The 24,591-nt window shown below is 37.8% G+C and overlaps 1 protein-coding gene across 1 annotated transcript in view; it reads left to right on the plus strand.

The window, feature by feature from the left end:
• The window catches only part of LOC119654822 (S phase cyclin A-associated protein in the endoplasmic reticulum), a 127,147-nt gene that overhangs the window by 40,056 nt on the left and 62,500 nt on the right, over nt 1–24,591 (plus strand). Inside the window, exon 6 of the mRNA XM_038060383.1 lies at nt 7,932–8,071. Within this exon, the coding sequence (XP_037916311.1) occupies nt 7,932–8,071 (140 nt within the window). The remainder of the gene's footprint in view (nt 1–7,931; nt 8,072–24,591) is intronic.

The raw sequence follows: 24,591 nt of genomic DNA on the forward strand, positions 1-24,591 counted from the left end.
TTTCTTCTAGTGGTGAATACCATTAGGTCTGTTTTGGTTGAATTTACGTTAAGTTTGCATCTAGTACTTATAGGTTCTTCCAAATACTCTCTTAATGTATATCTATCTATAATAAAATATTCAAAAAATCTAAATAAAAAACTCTGATTTTGAATTGCAAAAGTCTGAATTTGAAATTAAACTCTGAAATTAATTTGGAAAGTTCTGAGATTAGTTTGGAAAATTTTGGATTTGGTTTAGGAAATTTTTAATTTGACTTGGGAAACTTATATACAAGTCTTCTACTCCCGCTAAATTCATTTTGACCTAATTAAAAATCATGTAAGCCCTTTCTGGTAAGATTATAGGCTTTTGGAATCTCTTATTTTCTCAGTGCTTTCAGAGGTGATTGTCTAGAAATTAGGCCAATAAGTGGATAATGCAAACAGATGTGACTGGCAGATTATAGGTGAAAGAGGAATGAACAGAGGGTGATAACTTGTATGATGTCGTTGCGAAGTACAGAGAGCTGGAGGGTCTTGCAACACCACTGAGGATGATACACTCAAAGGAGCGTATTGCAAGAACGCTCGCTTCCATTCAACCGGCTCAGGAGTTCACTTTTTGGGGATCCAGGGCAGTCGATCTGGAAATTGTTGTCGGTTGTTGGTGTGAGGGAAAAATCTGTGAGCCGAATCGTCGAGGAGGATCTCGGCTACAATTAAAGTTAGACGGATGCTTTCAAATCAAGTTGACATCCGAACATCGCATCGTTGATACCCGCAATTCTGCGATTTATGGGCTAGCAACTTGTGGGTTTTGCATTGCAATATCGGACAATGCCATCATTAATAGCGAATTTTTGACCAAATACACCAACAATACCATTACAATCATTGAATTTACCTTATTTGGCTCCCTGCGATTTTTTTTGTTCAGTTGAGCTAAACACTACGGGGAACGAAGATGATTCTGTTGGGTATGCGAAATTCTGAGTATAAAAAATGTTTCGAAGATTGGACCAAGGAATGGCTTATGAATTGCAGAAGATGGGAATTACTTTGAAGGGGACAACATTAATTTTGATGAATAATTTCCAATTTTCTAAATAAATTCCAGGGGCTTTTCGATCAAGGTAGTGTATAAAGCAGCCACGTTTGTCTCGTATCTCTTCTTATATGAAAGGATTGAATAACAAAGTCACAGCAGGATTAGACTGCCCGTTTGGTATATTCTACGAAGAGTGGGCATTTCTCCTGATGTTTTTGAGAATATCGTTAGTTTTGTATTGATTTTGTACAAGCAGCCAAGGAAACGTAGTTCTTGATTTTTTCTTGCCGTTTTTCAACAAATTGCTTTGATTATGAAGTACGCTAGTTCTCTCTTGAAAAGCAGACCTAGACGGGCTCTATTGTCACAATTACTGTCGTCGAATAGAATGGTGTGGTCCCACAGTAGTTGGCACGATCAATGTTCAAGACTCCTTGCGGAGTATATTTTTACCCCTTAACATACCAAGCTCCTGTCGTCAACGTTATTTACCAAGCTGCGGTCCCTTAAAATTCCCTTTCTGCTAGTGCCACAATCTTCCTTGGAATGGCCGGCATGAAATTTTTTATAGGGTTTCCTTCTCTCACGGAGTAGCAAATAAGTTTTTGAAAGAAATACCTTCTTTATAGGCGTATTAACCTGCTTAACCTAATCTGGGTCACATATAAAAATCAAGGTCTGATTGTTGGCAGAATTACATAAAATCATTCTCCGGGGTCAGGGACCTCCTTGGTATGTTAAGGGTTAATAAAAATGCTAGTTTTTCCATCTAGGGACTGTATCTATTTTTTGGAACAGCGCACCATTAACCAAACATTTGTTAGAGGTTTGGATATCTATATTTGACAACTACAATTTTTTTATGTATACTATGTGAATGGCTTTTTCTTTCTAGGTGTTGGTTTTCTGTTGAATTCCCATATACCTACTGAACTTAATGATGATATCTAGCAAGGGCTGAAATAGCTTTTCGTCTTTGGTATACAATTTAAAGTTGTTAATATGCTGTGAATGAAATTAAGGTAATAATCTCGGGCGACCGCAATGCTGACTACACTGCCTCCTATAGAATGTGCTCTAACACACTTCATTGATTTATAATCGATGTAAGTTGATAAAATATTTAATTTTTTCAGTTTTATTAGGCGCGATCATGTCGGGAACTTTGAATTTAGAGTTTTGAAAATGTGACGCCATTGCTTTTCATTCGATAGGCGTGTCGATTACTTCATCCTGAACTACGGACTGTGTGTATAACTGCTCATTCTTCCCTTGTTATCGAGGCTATATGTGTCGATAAAATTGGCTAAAACTATTGATCTTCGAGCTTTTTCGTGTGCTGTTTCCAAGCTACTGTGATATTGTTTGATAGTATTGTCTGTACGAATTAATTTGAACTTCCAAGTCCGCGGTACATGCATCATGAATGTACTATCATGATGACGTTGTTATGTTTGTACGATTAATAGAGGCAAGGTTATTTTTTTCAGGAGGCGGAGGTTAAGGAAAAAGGAATGGATAAGACTAAACAGCCAAGATAAATGGAGGAGAATATGGATTCGAAAATTTCAGTAACACTACGGCGCCACGACCAATACAAGTGGTCCAACAGATTTGTTTCGAAATATTTTAACAAGGTCGGTTTGGTTTCAAATGAGCGACACCGAACGCTTATGGTCGCTACCATGTAACATCCACTACTTCTCGCAGGGTTGGAGAGCTACGACCCCCCACCTTTAGTATCGACCAACAGTGGGAGAGCTACCTTGCTAATCGGATGGCAGATAAACTGAGTAACCCGCCTGAGAATATCAATGAGCATTGGGCCCCCATCAAAAACGCCATTTTCTCGAGTGTTACACAGGTCGTCCGCGATGACGATGATGAGCAACTGGAGAGGTGGAAAGAGCACCTCACCAGGGTTCTTAACCATATAATATCTGGTGAGGTTCCTTCTCTTGTGGATGAAGTTAGCCACGTAAAATTTGGATACGGAATTCCAAGCAGAAGAGAATTCAAACTTCGTTTGTTATATATGGTACTTACTCCTCCACGTACATCTAATAAGTAGTATCCACATTAAATGGGCCGGACTTGCGAATGTATTGGGGAAGTTTATCTTAAAATGTTGCTTCCTAACAGCAGTTTGACAGAACAACAGCAGAACAGCAATAGAAAATGCCTTCTTCTCAATACAAATTTCTTGAGAGGCATTTTTAAAATCTGCCTATACTTGTATGACGGTCCACTGAAAAATTGAGTCAGGAGGGATTGTCAAATGTAATAGGGGAACAGGGAGTTAGTTCAAAATGGTTGCAAAAGTTCGAGACAATGGGGTTACAGAACAAATTGGCTTATCTTCTAAGAAGAGAAGGGATGAAAGGATGAGGTATCAAACCTTTGCACTAGTTCGAGGTTATTATATAATAGGCATTATCAGATAGTTGCATCGTTAATGTATATTGTAATGAATACCAAAGAGACTCCTTTTATTATGAATATAGCATCAAGTTCAGAACGCTCCGTTGAGGTCACAACTCTCGAAATGCTTGAAAAAATTCATAAACTCGGGATTGGAAATAAGTGAGATAGCCGAAACAACTGGAATATGAACTAAACGTGCGCATAGCTTTCTGGTAGGTGGGTGCCCCATTTGTTAACTTTCGGTCTATAGTTGAACCGGTAAACTGTTTCGACGTTGAATTTTTGCGTAGAAAAAAAAAACTTTGGTTTCTCCGTGACAACGCACCCGAAGATTCAGTCCCCAACGATTATCGTTTCCTAATCTCCAAAAACCGCACGAGGGTAAAAAATTGGAGACAGCGCGAAAGTTATGCTTCTATAAATGCGTATTTGAGGAGCTTGATGATTCACATCATAAAAATCGTATTGCTGCATAGGACCCCGTTATGAAAAATGTGTTTCTTCATGGAGATCTCATTGAATAATAAAATGAAACTAGTCGGAATACCGGAAGCTCGTGCTTCGGGTATAAAGGTTTTGTGTTCATCTTATGTAAGAAATTTCAACGCACATTTTTCTATCCGTATATAGCTACAAATCCAACATAATCCTTCATATTTTTCCAAACTACGTATGTCTCATACGTACATATTACAGCCATAGATATTACGCTCACCCTAAACAAACAAACTGCCTATTTTCGAACGCTGTACATATATATGCACGTATATAAATTGATCGTACCCATATTTCCGATTTACTTCTTATATCTATTTGAATTAGGCACTACCCGCAAAGTTCATTAGCACGCATATACTATATACCTATATACACACATGTCTGGTTGGAGTAATTGATATTCATATACAAATGACTAAAAAACTAAAACAAAATAATTCTTTCCAACCCCATTCATAAGAACTCATTTCGTTGTGGTATTGACGAATTGATATGTGATGATGACGTCATGCAGGTTGTAGAGTGCACAAAATTCACAAAAAAATGTGAAGTTTCACCCCCTATAACTTTGTTAATAATAGTTGTATTTTTTTCAAACTTGACCAACTTCTGCCTTATGTTCTTCTTTATACGCATGCCAAATTTTGTAATTCTGGGATGAATATAAAGGGGGTGCCGGGTGAATTCCTAAAATGTGGAAATATACTATTATTAACTTTATTTGTGCAGATATCGGAACCGGATATATTTTGAGGCCTAGATTTCGTAGAGATGCACCACTGTGATTTTTTTCAGATTTTTCGGTTGGATAGGTTCTGAGAACGAGACCTGTTACACTTTTTGATGGTCATATTTTGAGCCCTCACTCCCCTATGTTTCACCCAATATCAAATATTGAACCAGTTTCCGAAAGTACTAATTGAGATCTTTCATTTGATACCCCACATGGCTACATTCTGTGAAAAAAAAATTTGCACCTTCCACTCACATGTATGGGGAGCCCCCCCTTAAACTTAACACTGGATGGCGCCACTTACTGCATGTAAAGGGAACACCAGATTACATACTTTCACTGATTTTCGTGACAAACGGTCCAGCCGTTTCCGAATAAATCGGGTGTGACAGACAGACAGACAGACAGACAGACAGACAGACGGACAGACGGACAGACAGACACCGGCTCGATTCTAATAAGGTTTTGTTTCACACAAAACCTTAAAAAGAACCCACAGCAAAAAGAAAAAATGTTTTTCTTCATTATTTTATAAAATTTTGGTCCTTTCCTTGTAATGGCTTGAAATTGTATACTGCACTTCGTACCTAGAAGAACCTTTTTGCCATATGAGGTGAAACATGCCATTATGCCAGCGTCATCTCTTAGGCCACTTTTCGGTGGGTAACTTTCCTGTTGTATAACATGCTATATCTTGGATCTTGGCATCCAGGATATCATATTCTAAGATCAGATTGAAAACCATGGGAGAAGTTCATTTTCATGTTTCAAGCCTGCTTCAGTTCCGAGGATTTGTGTTACCTCCGTCTGGGTTTTGATATAGGTCTCAGCTTTGATAAAGGTTGAAAATTAGGCATTATCTCGTATGGTTGGTATATTGTGATGATATATATATATATTAGATGAAAATATACTCAGATGGGATTAAATATTCTTAATTTTTTTAAGCATTTATCAGAATATTATCTACATGATGTTAAGATTTGGCGGTGTGATCCTGATTTTTTCCCAATGTTTTCCTCTTTCCCAAATTATTCTGGAAGTAAGATTCGTTCCCCCCAGGACCATGTTTTTAAAACCAAATTGTTACACCATTCTTTTACATTCATGGGAATGATTACATAGTTTCAATATCTGTGTCAAATTTTATACTGTTTCCAAATAAATTGCGTGCCATATATAAATAGACGAACTGTAGACCGAATTGAGTTTCTGTACAAAGACTTAAAATCGTTTCGAAATGGGTTTTTATAGCAAATTAAGGGAGTCATCGCTTGTGTCAGATCCGCAGAATCTTTGGCATCAATTGTATCTAGATATAGTGTAGAATATATAGGCAAAGTGATTTTTTCATATTCGGAGTCGTTCGGAAATTTATGATTTATGATGTTCGCCGTAATAAAGCGCGCATTTATCGGTCCGAATGACGTTTGAATGACTTCGCTAAATGGACAAGAATTAAAGAATTAAAGTTTATGGACTAGGAATAGCAGATTAATGATTAGTTAAGATTTTATGAGTAAAAATGACATTCTATTTTTTAAATGCGTTTTTCTCGAAACTGCATATTGAAAACCTGCTGCCAGTATAGCCCAACATCTATTTAACGAAATTGTTTGAAATTTTCACGACTTATTCAGAAAATTTTTTACGGTCCGCAAACTAGGATAATTGCGATTCATTCAGTAGTTTTTTTATTCATTAAAGAAGCCTTAAAAACACCAAAATTCACAAAAAAAAAAGTTTAATACGGCACCAAAAATTTAGATTTTAATATTTTTTAATAATCATAATTTGCGGACTGTAGTTAAGTCTGCACGTTAAAATGCCGTTTACTTTTTTTCTTTAAGAGCGTGGCAGCAGAAAAACACTTTTTTTTTGGAGATGGGTGTATAATTTGCTCTGTATTTCAATAATATACTATGCTATCGAGCTAGAAGATTGATTACGGATCCTAAAGATATTAATAAATATATGGTGAAAATTCGTATTTGTATTTCTATCCAGCTCTCCAGAAAAAAAATTCTAAAAAAAGCGAAAAAACGGCCTTCATGCGGGATGCCCCTTAAAATAAAATCTGGTTGAGAAGAGTCCACTGAGCAATCGTCCTTCAGAGTTTATACGGTGCGAGAGTGAGCGATTATCGGGTACAGGCTCAGGGTCTCCCGCCGAGAAGGTAATCTCCTTATGTCCTTACGAAATCTGGTAGCGCTATGCAAGTAGTGTATTCATAAATACTTGGCGTCAGTTCTTGCACGCGTGCATTTGTTGGAGCTGTATTTCCTTCGGAATTAAGAATGATAAATTTTCGGGGATTCTCGCCCAAAAAGTAGTGAATCGATCATTATAAAATTTGGCGGTAAAAAAATAAAAATGCATAATTAAAAATTATAAAAACCGAAAAAATTTGTTTGAATATCTTCAAAATTTTTATTTTTGATTACTTTGAACTCAATTGAGGTTCATATTCTTAGAAAATAACTCATGTAAAATTAAAAGCCTTTTGGTTTTACAGTTGGAGAACTCCAGATACTCCAGATACGATTACCGGAATATTATCGCGAATCTCTTTTATTTTTAGCTTAAAATTTTCGAAAAAAAATTCATAGGTTGTTCAGTATATGACTAATACAAAGTTCAAATTTGATTGAATTCCGAGTAATTTTTCCCACTAAAAAAATCTCAAAAGGCACGTGAAAAGGCATAATTTTATAAGAGGCTTCACAGTATACGAATCTTTTATTTCAAGTAAAATTCGAGTGAAAGTCTAGAATTATTCTATTCTATTCTTCTGTTAAAATTCAATGAAGCTCTAGTTGAAAGGAGAAAAGAGTTCAATTCAAATTCACATTCAATCAGGGTATATGACTTCACGATTTAAGTTAAAAAATTTATTCGATAATTTTTGTGCTATCTTTTTTAATTTATTATAGCACTCTTTGGCTGCACTTTAATATGCCCTTTCATTTCAGTCATGTATGAATTACCAGATTCCATGTCATATGCTATCATTCCTACTTCCAAGCAAAAGACCTAATTTTGATTTATGTCCCTCAAAATTCAATTTGCTGAACAATTAAAATTATTTTTTTTGCAAACGAAGTTCTAAAATCAGATTTGTCCAATACTACGATCCCCATTATCGCGCATGACCTCCATCCCTCTTTTTTGCAGTTGTATTTGTTTCCATTCCATTTACAAAATTCACCTCAATTCATTTCCACTTCAATTTCTTAATTCTTTGCAGCTTCCCGAGGAGAAATCTCCACAGCATCCAGTGGAACTCTCAACTGAATTGATGCTTGCCTGCACTGTGGCCTTATCTCCGGTGAATTCAATGAAACAGTCCCACCCAAAAGTAGTGGAACGCCTCCCGGATGTAATCAGGTAAGTAGCAACGGTAGTAGTGGTGATAGCAACAATCGATGCAATGCCGGTCCCTTTCCCACTCATTTTACGACTCGTTTTTCTGGTTGGAACATAACACCAAACAAAATGTGATAAGAAAACTGGGGAAGTGGAAAAATGGCTGCAGAATGTGTAGAGCGAGACGAATGTAACCAATTTAAAGGGTGTGGCCTTCTACGGTGTAATTAATGAGTGCTTACGTTCTGTGTGTCGGTACATGAGATAGTTATATGGTGTTCGCTGCAGGTTGGTATTGCCTGATGGAAAATAAGAGAAGTTTACGATAGGGCTTCATTTTAGATGTTCACCTTTAATGGATAATTTTGTTTGTGTTATATTATTCGTACTTTATTTTTGGACAAATTCAATTTCACTTTTTCTTCGGCACTATCCATTCGCAGGACTTTAATATGGTGGTTCGTAAAAGTTTTGCTGTGTAGGAAAAAATAGTTGATGATGTTTTGAAGGAAGTTTCAAATTTAACAGAACTTTTTTCTTGGTACTTTGGTTTGAATTTTTCAACAATATTTCTAAGGATATAGTTAAAAGTTGGTTGTGGTTAGTGATATTTTTAGTATATGTACCTACATTCTTATTTCGTGGGGAAGAGATGGAATCATAAATCATTTCGTGGATTTCCTAAAGTAAAAATGTATGCTATTGTGTTTATTAATTGTTCTGATTATTGTCAGAATATAACTATAATTTTCTGACAATATGCTATAAATTCTTCTAACCTGCGATTTACGGAAAGTAAGTGCTAAATTTGCAATTATAACTATTTGGAAAGCGAAAATCTAGGTTCGATCGAATTATGATCAAGATAGACAGATTTGATGTTTAGTTTTTCAATCGTTTGGAAATGAATTTTACTATGGTGCTATTGTGATATTTGAAGATATATCGAAAATGATGGTCAGTTCTGGAAAATTCTCATTATACATACTCATCGAAATTTTCGTAATTTTTATTATATTGCTGCGTTCATAGGAAATGATCCTTTTATTACTGGGTTGGGGAAAAAGAAATGTATTTGCGATCGAAATTTGACGCTTTATTTAACATACTTAGATTTAAGTCCAATATTCGCCGTTTTGTTCGCAAACTTGTTGCCATTTAGAAGGCAACTTCATTATCCCTCCCCTTAAAAAAACCATCCTCTTTATTCGCAAAAAACTCAGACAGCCAGTTTTCGCAATCCTCTTTTGAGGCCAACTTAGTAGCACCAAGAGCGTTTTGCATGGACCGGAAGAGATGGTAATTACTTGGTGCCAGGTCCGGACTATACGGTGGTTGCAATAGGACATCCCATGCGAGCTCCCGTAGCTTCCGGCGGGTCATGAAAGATGTGTGAAACCGAGCGTTGTCCTGGTGGAACACAACACCATTCCTATTGACCAATTCTGGCCGCTTCTAGTCAATCGCCTGCTTCAAACGGTCGAGTTACTCACAGTAGAGGACCGAATTGAGGGTCTGGCCATAGTTGAGCAGCTCATAGTGGATGATACCCTTCCAATCCCAGCAAACACACAGCAAAACCTTCCTGGCCGTCAATCGCTGCTTGGCGATGGTTTGGGCCGGCCGGATCACGATCTTTTTCGCTTGAGGTTGTCCTACGTGATCCATTTTTCACAACCAGTCGTCATCCGCTTCCAAAATGGGTCGAATGCGTTCCGTTTCAGCAGTGCATCGCAGGCGTTGATTCGGATTTTTTTGCGTCAACTCGTGTGGCACCCAAACATCCACCTTTTTTGGAATCCAATCTTCTGTAAATGGATCCAAACGGTTTTATGGTCTATACTCAGTTACTGATCAATCAAGCGAATGCTCACATGCCGTGGTTTCTAAATTAAAGGCCAGATACAATTATTATTTTGTTTTTTTCATTGTGCAGAATGCCATGATCAAGTCCTCGTAGGAGTTCTATGGTCTCTGGCGAAAAAACTCGGAGAAGTCACTTTTCGAATTCAATTTTTTCCGTATAGAGAACTCTGAGATGCCAGGAGTAAGTAGTAGTCCGATGATTCAACTTTAGCGGTGCATAGGGGACAGAATAAAATTTCCCAGCCAATCTTCTTCATTTTTTGCCTATTCGTGGTTCCGCATTACCTTATAAAACCTCGAAATTTCTCCAATTCTGGTTTCTTCTTTGTTCAGTCTTGTTAATTACTAACAATTGATGTTAGTATCAATCGTTTAACTAGACTGCAGCAGCAGACAATTCTCTGCTAATCCCTCTAGCAACGGACCGTTAGCTTTTTCTTTGTTAAAGAGAGATTTGCGAACATTTCGAAAGATTCAGAAAGTTTGTTCCATGACCACTTTCGCATGATGTTGTTGTACGTCAACCATTCTTCATCTCCAGTTATAATTGATTTTTCCCTTTAGCAGTAGACCGCATTCTCAAATCTGATCGAGTAAATTTCTTGCACAGACATTCCAGAAAGTTATCATTGGAATAATTGTTATGCTACATGGACTTATGGAATACCTTGTCCAAAAAACCTCTAAATTGTTTTTCCGGTCGGAATCCAACTTTTGTCTTTTGAGAGATAAAACCATAAAATATTGAAGTTTCGTTAATTCACATATCGAAACGTCTACAACGTCTTCGATAAGGACTAAACTCACGGCTACGACCTTTGACTATCGAAAATGGACTACGATCGGTTTTTGAAATGTGGGCACACTCCACGACACGACGGTGATCTGAATGCCAACACCTGACAACACCTTGCTCAGACATGTGATGGGGAAACACGGACTTGGTGACCGCAGCGGTAATGGAGTAAGGTTCGTGGCTTCCTGCTACCTCCACCGCCACGTCATTAGTGGCACATTGTTTCAGCACGAAGCTTGCCATAAAGTCAGTTTGGTTTCAACTGACCGATGCCGAACGAGCAATTATATCTCCCACTTCGCAATTAGCAGCAGATTTAGGAGTTTTCTCCTGGATGTGCGTAACAAGAAAGGTGCTAACATTGGCCTCTAAAAGGATTAACATCTGATGATCGCTTACGTTCGCTTGCATGTTGCTTCTGCCACTTCTTGCGAGATTGGATAGCTGCAACCGCCTAAGTTCAACATCGACCTCTTATATGATCTTATATGGGCGCTCGACAGTGAGTGACCTATCTTGCTGATCGAACGGTGGATATACTGAGGAACCCACCTGAGAATATCGTACACAAGTTGTGGACCACATCCCGAAGGGGCGTCGTAAGATTTCACTGACTGCGGAAACGATGAACGAAAGGGGCTGGGAGCGATCGCGGGCGTGACGCGCTCGAACTTCGATACCAAGCGAAATCACGAAAAGCTCGGCGTAATGTACGTCGTGACAAGGAAGAATTTGATATTGCGCTGATAATGGAAGCGGAAGATGCTGCAGATTGCAATGATTTCAGGAATGTCTACCGCATCACGAAAGAGCTTGCATATATCGTAAATCTTTCGATGGTCCTATGCAGGACTTCAACGGTCGACTTCTCATCCAGGATGATGAGCTACTGAAGAGGTGAACACTTCACCGTGGTTCTTAACTGTATCACATTCGGTGAGGTTCCTCCTCTTGTGGATGAAATGGTTAGTCCCCGTACCATGCGGGTATTCACTGTTTCTCCAAGCAGAAGAGAGATCATTTCGGCATCAATGCACTGAAACGGAGTAAATGGTAGCGTGATATGTAGGTTCATGTTAGAGAGCTTGCCATCATTGTAGTTAGTTACCAATTCGTGGCGAATTCCTTTCTGCCTTGTATTCAACAGGCAACGATAACTTTGATTATTCAAGTGAAATTTCTTTAGCTTTCTCACCGAATTATGGACTTGGAGAAAAGGGGCAAGGGAGACGGGCTGAATTAATATTATCAAAACAAAGGTTCTCAGTCAGCAGCATTGTTTACGCTATCGGTGACGCATTGCTCATAAACGGAAACGAGTGATTCGCGTTTGCTGACCTGTCCAAAAAGCTGAAGACGGAATAATTTCAACACTAATTGGGGCTGTTTTACACCAATGTTCAGCTACTTAGGGACTGTAAAAGTGATATTTCTTTTGAAAACTTCGATTGAGTAGACACCATCTGTTTCTGTGATTTTATCTACTATTGCGTTGATACACTGGTAAAACACCATAATAATAAGAAAGAAGAAATGCTGCTAAGTCGTCAAGATATAATTATGTTTATATTACTATAAAAGCAACGAGACATTTTCCCAGCAACAGTCAAAAATCATAGTTGAAATGAAAAGAAAGTCCTGGGGATATTGTTGGATTCTGACAATGATAGTGAGTAGACGTGGTGGCCATCTGGTTTCATTAATAGATTTACAGCTACGACATATGGGTTATTACAGATCTCTTAACTCTTAGGAAAATTAATTTGGTAAGCAAATTTCAAACGTTTTTTCCAACGAAATATAAGAGGATTGAAGAAGTGTGAAGACATTTTTCGAAAGCAGTTTTGATGCCTGCTTCATTGTTAAATTGTTTTTCGCGAAAACAATGTATGTATGTTTAACACTTTGACTTTCGATGGGGATACGCGTAACTCTTCTCCGTGACGGCTTCGTTTTAAGTTGGTATGACTGTATTATCAAATATTTATTACTTACGCTCGCAGGCAAGGTTTTAAAAGAGTGACATTCAGCTGGCCAGAGGTTGGTTGAATGTCGTGGATGAGAGTAACAAAAGTACGACCAATTTTTATAAAAAAAATCAAACATTAATTCTTTTTAAAGTTTTTTGTGAAAAAAAACCTTATTAGAATCGAGTCGATGTCTGCCTGTTCGTCTGTGTGTTTGTCACATCAGATTTATTCGAAAACGGCTGGACCAGTTGTCACGGAATTTGGTGAGAACGTGTGGTTTATGGATCCTTTTTCATATAGCAAGCGGCGCCACTTTCCGTTGAGTTTAAGAGGGGACTCCTCATACATGCGAAAGGGGGAGCGAATTTCGCTTTCGCAGAATATAGTCGTGTGGGATATCAAAGGGCTCAATTAGTACTTTTCAAAACAGGTTCCACATATGATATCGGGTGAAACGTAGGGGAGTGAGGGCTCAAAATATGATCCTCAAAAAGTGTAACAGATTTTCCTCTCAGAACGTATCCTAGAACCGGAAAATCTGAAAAAAAGAACGCAACATGTATCTAAACGAAATCTAGGCTTCAAAATATATCCCGTTCCGAAATATGCACAAATAAAGTTAATAGTAGTATATTAGCATATTTTAGAAGTGTAGCCGGGAGCACACAAGCAGAAGGGATAATATAAGGCCTAACTTTGGGATGTTTGAAGAAAATCCAACTATTATTAACAAAGTTATAGGCGGTGAAACTTTTACATTTTATGTGAATGACGCCATTATAACATATGTTATAAATGGGGGGTCGCAGGGAAAGATTTCGTTTTAGTCTTTTAGTCATTTATATATCAATATCATTTACTCGACAAAAACATATGGCATTTATATGTATATGCTATTCAAGCTTTGGGGTAGTGCCTAATTCAGGTAGATATATTTATACATTAAACCAGCGGTATTCAATATACGTACTGTATATGCACATATGTATGCTTTTGTGCATGAAGTAAATCTGAAATATGTGTACGATCAATTTATATACATGCATGCGATAGTATAGCGTTCAGTAATATGCAATATTGGTTTGGAAATTGGACTGCACTTATATCCATTTTATTAAAATTAAAGGCCCTTTCTCTCAAATTTGTACTTATTTTTCCAAATAATCGAGTTGGACGAACTTATTCAATGTCAGATACCGCAGTAAAATTATTTATAACGTCGAAGTTCGTTTTTTGGCTTGGTTGCAAGCACATTTTTAAAAACTTATGGTAAGCCGGTTTTTCTGTCAAACCAGTTGCTGTTTGCTTTTAGAATTAAGGTTTGTCACCGCCAACGGCTTTGTCGAAGGGGCTAGATCGACCGTTCAAGTTTCGTAAGGAAATATTTAGCGAAATGAAAGCGTGCCTCATTTTGATCATCATTTGATATACGAAGCGCTCTTCGAGAAGGCTTTCTCGTGCATTCCAGATGATGATCAAATATTCGTAAGGCCGTCATGGAACTTAAACCCAGTTCATTAGCCACCATTCCCTGGGTCAACTTGGGTTCTTCGTTTATTTTGGCTTTTACTAGTGCAACATCTTATCATCATCCAAACATTTTGGGCGGCTTTCACCCGGTTCGTCCTCCAAGGAAGAATGCCCGTTTGGAATTTTCTAAATTACTTTCTGCCTTAATATATTGGGTTGGGGCAAAAGTAATGTCGTATTTGTGATCGAAATTTGACGGTTTATTTAACATATTTAGAATTATCCGATTTAAGTCAAATATGCGCCGTTTTATTCGCAAACTTGTTGTCATTTAGAAGGCAACTACATTATCCCCCCTTTATAAAACACCCTCTCCTTATTTGCAAAAAACTCAGACAGCCAGTTTTCGCAATCCTCTTTTGAGGCTAACTTACTAGCACCAAGAGCGTTTTGCATGGACTGAAGGAGATGGTAATCACTTGTTGCCAGGTCCGGACTATACGATGGGTCTGATAGGACATCCCATCCGAGTTCCCGTAGCTTGTGGCGCGTCATCAAAGATGTGGGAGGTCGAACGTTGTCCTGGTGGAACAAAACACCATTCCTATTGACCAATCCTGGCCGCTTCTGGCCTGCTTCAAACGGTCGAGTTGCTCACAGTAGGGGACTGAATTGAGGGTCTGGCCATAGTTGAGCAGCTCATAGTGGATGATTCCCTTCCAATCCCACTAAACACAAAGCGAAACCTTCCTGGCCGTCAATCCGGGGTTGGCGATGGTTTGGGCCGGCTCGCTGCGCTTCGACCACGATCTTTTTCGCTTGTTTCGCTCGTTGTAGTACGTGTTCCACTTTTCATCACCAGTCACCATCCGCTTCAAAAATGACACGCTATAACTTGAGACTGAAACGTACGATCACAACACTGTCAAAAAGACACTTGTAGCACAGATTGTCGTCTTCAAATCGCCGTATAGTATGACCCGATGTGATAAGTACAACACAAGATATGTTTCAGTGTCGCCATCTACTGACAAAATACGGCATTTCTTTCTCCTCAACCCAATACAATATATCTTGCTTTGACTTGCTCCTATTCTTTTGTCTTCATTTCCACTGCAACCACAATGATTTTTAAGGTTTTGTGTAAATACAAAACCTCATTAAAATCGGTTTACTGTCTGTCTGTCCGTCACACGCATTTTTCTCGGAGACGGTTGTAGCGATTGGCACCAAATTTGGTAGAAAGGTGGGAACTATGAACGCTCACGCATATAGTGAGTTACATCCTTTTACGTTGGTTTTAAGGGGGGTCCCCATACATGCAAAAGGGGGGTGTAATTTTTTTTTCATCAAATATAGTTATGTCGGGTATCGAATGAAAGGTCTCGGTTAGTACTTTTCGAAGCCGGTCTTAGTTTTGACATTTGTTGAAAAGGTGGGGAGTGCGGGGGGTTGAAACTGATCATTTTTTCAACGAACCCATTCTCAGAAACTACCAAACCGAAAAATCTGAAAAAAATCAGGGGGCGGCCACTACATGGTGCCTAGGCTCCGAAATACCCTTCGTACCGATGCCTGTTCAAATTAAGTTAATAATAGTACATTACTATAATTTTTAGTAACTGACAGGAAAACCCCCTTAAGTTCACCCTAGAATTACAAAATGCAGCAATGAAGGCTATAGCATAGGGCATGATCCTGCCAAATTTGGTGAAAATCCCACCATTACTAGTTAGTTAGTTATACTAGGTCAAAAGTGTCGCTTCTCTGCAAATTCAAGACTATTAATGTCAATATCACTTGAAAGTGGAAATTTTCACATAATATATGCATATTTTACGTGCTAATGGGACAAATGCACACTCAAATCTCTTTATAAAAGAAATACACAAAACCTTGTTAAAAGTGAAATGACTAAAATGTCCTATTGTCCGGCATTACCAGTAGTATCTGGCGGCAGTTTGAGACACTAAAATCGCCATTAAGTTCACTCCATTGGATTGCAACAATTCAATAATATTCCTTAATTTACACTATGTGTTCAGTGTTTTTTGAAAGCTTCAATTTTTCGCAATTACAAATTTTACTTCTTTGTGGAGCATAAAACATTCACACTTTCTCTTCTTCCGAATTTAATATATAAGGTAAGGTTTTCATTTGTTATGCAAAGAATAATTTTATAGTAGTGGTAACAAACAGAGATATAAACAATTATAACGACGGGAATTTGAAATCGGGACAATAACATTGAAAGGTCAACGATCAACTATTTCGGCTAAGGAGGCAAACATCTACATATTAAATAAGGAAATCTTTTGTTATGTATGTTCTTTAATTTGGAGTTTAAAAATGCCCAATATTCCCTGCTTGTTGTCAATGGTGACTAAAAGGAAAAGCACCGAAATATCAACAGGGCTTCAGATTGGGACTGACGGTTTAAGATTTGTTTTTAGATTGCCTGTACGTTTCTCTACAATGTTATTCAAGGATCCAGAATGCCCGCTTTGACAGGCTTGAGGCAGAATTTTGGCGATACGAATTGGATATTCTGGGATTAAGTGCGGTGAAATGACGATGCGCCCTTTTCTTTCCTGCGGCACTTTGTTTGAAGGTTTTGTGTAAAACAAATCATGTGGAAGGTGTCGTTTAGTACTTTCACAAGCAGCTTCCAGTTTTGACGTAAACTGCAAAGTGCGCAAGTAAGGAGCCAAATTGTGCACATTTAAAGTGAGGCAGGACTCATTTTCGGATATTACCCAACCTAAGAATCTCGAAAAATTCAGTCATGCGCTTGCATGATATTTAGGCTTCATTTAATTATATATCTTCTCAAACAAACTTAATGCTACTACAGAAATTGACCGGAAAATCCCCCTTAAATTCATCCTAGGTTTACAATGCAGTAGCATAGAGGACAGTGTCGTGCACAATACTGCAAAATTTCGTGAGAATCTGGCTATTAGTTTGAAAGTTATAGCAGTTTAAAGTTATCAGCCCTTTTTAAGGTTTTGTTTGTAAAATAAATAATAATATAATAATCGTTGGCGCAACAATCCATGTTGGATCAGGGCCTTGAAGTGTGTTAGAGCACTTCATTCAAGATCGTAACGGTACACTAGGAGGCAGTGTGGTCAAGCATTGCGCTCGTTGTAAAATAAAACCTTATTAAAGTCGGTTCAATTTCTGTCTGTCTGTCACACACACTTTTCTTAGAAACGTTTGACACGAAATTGAACTGTGGAAGCCCGCGCATGCAGTAAGTTGCATTTTTCTATGTTGAATTTAAGGGGTTTCACTAATACATGCAAAAGGGAGGCTGTAATTTTTTTCCACCGAGTATATTCATGTTGGGTATCAAATGGAAGGTATCGATTAGTACTTTTCGAAGTCAGTTTTAGTTTGTTGGAAAACCGGGTAGTGCGTAGGATTGAAAACGATGATTTCTTTAACGGACCCACTTTGAGAAACTGTCCAACCGAAGCTGGACTATACGGTGCCCAGGCCTTAAAATACTCTTCATGATATCTACTCAAATTGAGCTAATAATGGTATATTACAATCATCATCAACAGCGCAACAAGCGGTATCCGGTCTAGGCCTGCCTTAGTAAGGAACTCCAGACATCCCGGTTATTCGCCGAGGTCCACCGATTCGATATCCCTAAAAGCTGTCTGGCGTCCTGACCTACGTTCCATCCTAGGCAGGGTCTTTTTCTACCATAGATATTGCCCTTATAGACTTTCCGGGTGGGATCATCCTCATCCATACATTAATTGACCCGCCCACCGTAACCTATTGAGCCGCATTTTATACACAACCGGACGGTCATGGTATCGCTCATAGATTTCGTCGTTGTTTAGACTACGGAATCGTCCATCTTCATGTAGGGAGCCAAAAATTCTTCGGAGGGCTCTTCTCTCCAACGCGGCCAAGAGTTCGCAATTCTTCTTGCTAAGAACCCAAGTCTCCGAGGAATACATGAGGACTGGCACGATCATTGTCTTGTACAGTAAGAGGTTTGACCCTATGGTAAGACGTTTCGAGCGGAACAGTTTTTGTAAGCTGAAATAGGCTCTGTTGGCTGACAACAACCGTGCGCGGATTTCCTCTTCGTAGTTGTTATCGGTTATGATTTTCGATCCAAGATAGAAGAAATTGTCAACGGTCTCAAAGTTGTATTCTCCTATCCTTATTCTTCCTGTTTGATCAGTGCGATTTGATGTTATTACAATGTTTCTGAAAAATTGATTAGAAATTTCCCCCCTCTTATGTAAATTGTAAATATTTGTAGCAATATAGAATATATTATGAAGCATGTTATCTACCAGTTTAGTCAAAATAGTGCTATTACTGGTAAAATTATAGTAGCTCAAAGTTGTTTATTCCTTGTAAATTTACTACAACCTAAAATACTAAATATCAATATCAAAATGTGTAATTTGATTTGCTAAACATATATATTATGGGCTATGTAGAAATGGGGTAGTTCTGCACTCAAATATATACGTAAAGAACAAACAAACATTCATACTTGAAGCGCCGAGCTTCCGGTTTCCGACTTGTTTTACTCTGGAAAGCCTAATGGAGGTAGACGTGAATCCGATGTCAGACTGTTACTGACGGCCCTCGCAAGCCAAGTTCTCAGTCTCTCTCTCTGGGAGCCGGGGATTGGATCTTAATTACAAGATTTCGATTCAGACTAAGGAGCATCACAATTGTGCAGTGGTCAAGGAAGTTTCCAACATTGAGGAGAAGCTGATTGTTCAATTTCTATTTATCATATTTCTTCAAATTCTGGAACAAATTTTACTATCAGGACCAGGTGTCTTTTCAAATGTACCATTTTTTCCATATGTGAAAAATTGAAATTGCTACCCATTTTCCAAAAGGATTCTGATTTGATCTCATTTTCGGGACATTGCAGAAATTACAAATAAACAGAGTAGAGTGGATATTGAATAATGCAATCAGCCTTTTACTATAGCGAACAATGAGTCCTAAATGACGGTGGTCGGGAAATATTCCAATTTCATTTAAAGAAGGATCATCTGGCATAGGAGTATGCTTGCCCATATACCGAAAATGTGTGTAGCCACTCATGTATTTGTTGGAATACAGGAGAATTGGAGATGATTCTTTTGATGGTAGGGAAATCAGATACTTTTGTTTGTATGGGGATGATGTTTTGTTTTGATTTCTGTAGCGGTAGAGAAGTTTAGATAAAATGTCTCATTTTACACCCAACAGTCAACCGTAATGGCTTGAATGTTTGTGTAGTCAGGAAGACTATGATCAGAATTTTATGAAAATCTGGTATAAAGTAGAAAGGAATTGAATTTAGATCTGATGGGCCAGAAACGATTTGCCAGAAATGGGGTTTTTACCCCGCACTACGCTCGACGCTACGTCGTCCACAATACTTCCGTAATATTTTCAAATCAAAGATTAAGTCTAAAACTACGTTCAACGATCCATTTGTGTCATCTCAACAACCTGACAAGGGAATACAAATTAAAATAAGATTTTACCACCCAAAGACAAGATAACTGTCGGCAATTTTCCTCAACTCTTAAGATAAAAAAAAATATATTAAAACCAAATAAACCAACCGCACAAGTTGTTTTAGCTAGAAGTCTATGAAATGAAAGGAAAGAGTAAGAGTCCAAGAAAAACAAACGTACGTCTTCCATCTAGACAGAACATAATATCCGATCCTCAGCTATACGCGATGTGTAGTACGCACTATGAATGATCATCGCCAATACCACCATATGGCAGAGATCTTGTCAAAATGTCAACTGAATTGCACGATCGGAAATACTAGAAATCTAATATTCAAGATATTTTAAGAATTTTTCCATGGCACATATTCAGTGGTCGACCTTTGATAGTTGTGTTCATACCCAGTGTTAGGTAAAGTGAATTATGAATATTTTTTTTTTTAATATTGAGAAAAAGGTGTTCAGTAGCAGCGCTCATCTTAGATTTCATCTCTCTAACTAATTATTAGATATTGTTGGGTCTGCAGTGACGTTCTGCTCGATACTTATGATTACTTATTTACTTATGATTGTAGATCAAAACGAGACGAAGCCATTTGATTTGGAAGTTTTTCTGTCCATAGAAATTACATTTATTGGCGCTTTAGGGGAAATTGCTTTAGGTCAGTTTTGTTGTGAGATAATAGGAAAATATAATTTACATAGAAAAATGTGTAGAGAGCCCTGGACATTGTACGTCCTGTGTGATATTGATCCTGATAAGAGCAAAGAGGACTGCCGACCAGACGTCACTTCTTCGACGAATGCCGAGAGAGATACGAAGCCAAAGTTGCCAAAGTTGGAACTTCACTTTTGGGATCGCGGTTGAGTAATTTAACTCACATCGACGACATGAGTTCATCTAAGGTGAGTTTGTATGGCACAGGATCAAACGCCTTCTCTAGATCCAGATATCTACATGAGTAACCGCACAGCGTGTATTGCGTCAGTTGTTCCGTAGTTTTTAACAAACCCGGCACCTGGTACTGACAGGTGGAATTACCCCAAATGTTGGCAGTGTGTGTGTTTTTAATTCGGTTCTACGATCCTTCGACATTTATAATGGTGGCAATTGCGTCAGATTATTTCTTCCTTTTTAATTCTAATTCAAAGCACTGACAGCAATCAACGGAGGTGCGATGGTCTCATTGGGAACGGCTTTGCAGTCAGTGACGGTGGTAAAATGTCGACGCTTCATCAGCGGGTCAGGTCATCAAATCGTTCGACTATTTTAATGACATCACGGAAAGTCTCAGATATAGCGATATCGATACTATATTGAGTGTGTGGGATTCTAAAGTAGAGAAGTTTATAGCCATTTTTATCACATTCGCGTTCTACCTATCCACTTTTGGCACTAGACCATCCAGTTCCTTGGAAAGCGCAAATATTAATGTGTCGTCTCCGAAGCGCTCTTGCGAGTTCCTTCGCCAATCCAGTAAAGCTCGTTTCACACGTATACGGTTTCATTCGGTGCAGTTTCAGTCGCTGCCGACAAGTGTTAAACAGCGTTTCGGTTTCAATTCGATGGCTATCCGGTACCTAATTGAAACCGTTTGCCACCGAATGCGACACGATTAGGTTTTACTTTCACTTGTCGGCAGCTATCTAAACAGAACCGAAAACGAACCGAACGAAACCAGCCTAAGGGTACTATGAGAGTCTCAAATTAATTTTTCTGTAATTTTCCAAAATTATATGTAAAACATCAATAACTTTCATAATAGAAATCCCACATTATATTTCAAAGCTATGTCAGCATGTTTATGATAATTCAATAACCTTTTTATGTATTATGCCATCTCAGCATGTTCGTAAATCAGGTGTCATTTACCCATATCTACTGCGTGTACTTGACCTATTCACAAGGTGAAAGTATCATTCCCATTTATAATTGTGTTAACAATGCGAATAAGAATACTGTGATTTAGTATTTAAGCCAGGTTAGCGAAAATAAATTTTACTTACAAACTTTCCGAGTTATCAGTTCAAGTCATATCAATTACCCGTCTTAAAGATCGGTGATCGAACCGAGCCTAAGCGCTGAAATTTCCGACTTATGGTCAGATATTTTTTCGGAAAAACATATTTCGAACAGGTATCCACCAATGTTTAGCGTGCAGGCACGTTTTTGTTGTCTCCAGACTCATTTACTTATTACGTAAAGAGCCCATGCTCACTTCTTGACAGGACCGGGGCTTTGAATTCAACACGATAATTTTTGGTTTTAGCGACATTGAATGCATTTTCTTAGTCGGCCTGTCGTGGGATCTGTCACCAAGAGAGATCAGGTTTGATTTAGTATAGTGGAGTAACTCCAATTATGCTTTATTTATTTCTTTCCCTAATTTCAACATGTTATTTTTGTTTTACTAAGGATAGTATAAAGTGTGTTGCCTCAAACTTTCTTCTTTTATCTGGGCTTGGGTTCAGCAAGCTATGTAAATCACGTGGCGGAATTGACTAGAATAAACCAACAACCAGCAATGAGAAAAGATAGTAATAACAATGATCGCACAAATAAGTGCTGTAGACTGGCGGTTAGTTTATAGTCGTACACATCAGAATGTTGAGAGAATGTCAAAGTACATCGAATATGTACTAAGATTGGTTCGTTCCATAACGTAATCTAATTCAGGCAGTAATATGTATCCGATATCCAAAATCTTTTACTGGATTTGGAAAAGTGTTGAGTACCTGTAAAATAAATCCAATATCCATTGAGGGAAAATATTTCTTTTATTTTTTCCCAGGAAAGATTTAATTCTTAAATTATAAATTAGCGTTTAAAGGATATAAAATAGAAATGATAAGGGGAGTGGTAATGATATGTATAATGTATCCTTTCAAACTCTACGATCTTAAAGCCTTTAAGTTCAATTTGTAAGTTCGAAAAGTTTAAAAGTTTATACCAACAAATGGCTTCAGGGTATCCGAGCGAATTTCTGTAAAATGCAACGTACTCCGGTTCAGTACATATTTCAATTCGACATAGAAAGCACACATAAAATATATACGTATTTTTCGAATGGAAACGCAGAAAATTGTGTTTCATTGTCTATCAAGGAAAATATCTCAGTTTCATGCCGATCCGAAAACTTACAACCATTTATTAACATATTAATTCATTGGTAATTGATTCATATAAGTTCTGTCATATATAAACTTAGGGTAACGATCCTTTACAGTAGCAAATTTCAAAGCAAGTGCCATAATAATACGTTGTACTATCACGAGGCACAACTTGCAAGCATAATGTCTCTATTTTAAAAAACAACCCTTCGACAGAGTCAGATACACCCTGGAGATATTTTATATGTATAATATGATTATAATAGACGTTGAAGCAATAAAAGTGGGCAAGTTGAACTTCGCGTACAGGGCAAGTAGGGATTTGAAATTATTCATGGCTGTATACCAAGAGCAGGTTTACGAGAGGATGAAAGGGAGGATTTGTGATGTCATTTTTTATAGAGAGACAACATACTGCAATCATTTGAGCAGCGGGTTCTAAACCGCGGAAAACTTTGAGAGGGTTTTGATGTTTCATGACAACTTGTATTTACGCAAATATGCGCATAAAATTACCCCCAGGGAAGGAGGAAAAAATGTGAGTCCTTCTGCAGTCGTTCACATATGGTAAAATGTATACTGTAATATGTAGCCACCTGTTATTATGATGCGAACTGAAATAAAATCCTTCCAAGAAATATAAAAATTAAGAATACGTAGTTCCAGAAAATTAAAAATAATCAATTTTTTAATGCTGATTCCACATTTATGCAGGCAGTAAATAACAACGGCAAGTAAACAGTGTTCTGAAACCTAATGCCGGGTCCACTTTGCCGCAAATTTCAAACCTTCAACAAATATTTACCTTGATTTTGCGTATCAACATTGTCATTGTGTGCAAGTGGGTTACACTAGTCACAGACGTGTAGCCAAGTTGTCAAGTAAGTTGTTGGTTGGAGCGGGATCACACATATGTGGGCAAGTTGCGGTTGGTCGATCAAGTTGCGGCAATCATACAGACTTGCAATCTCACTTCAACCGCAACCTCAAATTTACGTGAACTGCAAAACTTTGGCCTTACTTTGATTATAGTCGATGGATTTCATTGACACTTCCGAAAGTTATGCCTTAGGTAGGGTAGGTATAAGGGATACTCCCTCATATTAATGCCAAATCTTGTACTTCTAGGATGGATTTAAGGAGTTTTTCAAGTAAATTTCTAAAATATAGTAATATGCTATTATTAACTTTGTTTGAACAGATATGGCGAATAGGATGTATTTTATATACGAAGATGCACTATTGTGAATTTTTTCACATTTTTCGGCTGGGTATTCTTTAATTTTGAATGCTCACTCCCGTATACTTACACCCCCCTTTCGCATGTATAAGGAGCTCCGCTCAAACTCAATACGGATGTGGAGAGATTCACAGCCCTTCTCATTAAATTTCGTGATAATTGGTTCAACCGTTTCCGAGTAAATCAGGTGTGATAGACAGACAGACGTTGAATCGATTTTAATAACGGTTTGTTTCACACAAAACCTTAAAAACGTTATGTAACATCTGAAGGCGTCGGCTTAGCTTGTGTTGTAAAAGTAATTTATACCCCAAAAATATTAATAACTTTTTATACTATAAGTTATTAATATTTTTGGGGATTGCCTAACACTTTTGGCCAAGACTGTATTATTTATTGTACTACATATTATATTTTGGAAATCTATCAGAAAACCCCTTTATAATTATCTCACCAGTGCCGACTTTCAGAGCAACATATATAAACGACCTTGTAGGTCAGAATTCTGTAAAGTTTGGTATACGCCCTATTATTGCTTACAAATGCAAAACAGAATGTGTTATTCGTTAGAATTTATTGCATTCTAG

Source organism: Hermetia illucens, chromosome 4 (assembly GCF_905115235.1).
Source record: "Hermetia illucens chromosome 4, iHerIll2.2.curated.20191125, whole genome shotgun sequence".
In the NCBI taxonomy this organism is placed as follows: Eukaryota; Metazoa; Arthropoda; class Insecta; order Diptera; family Stratiomyidae; genus Hermetia; species Hermetia illucens.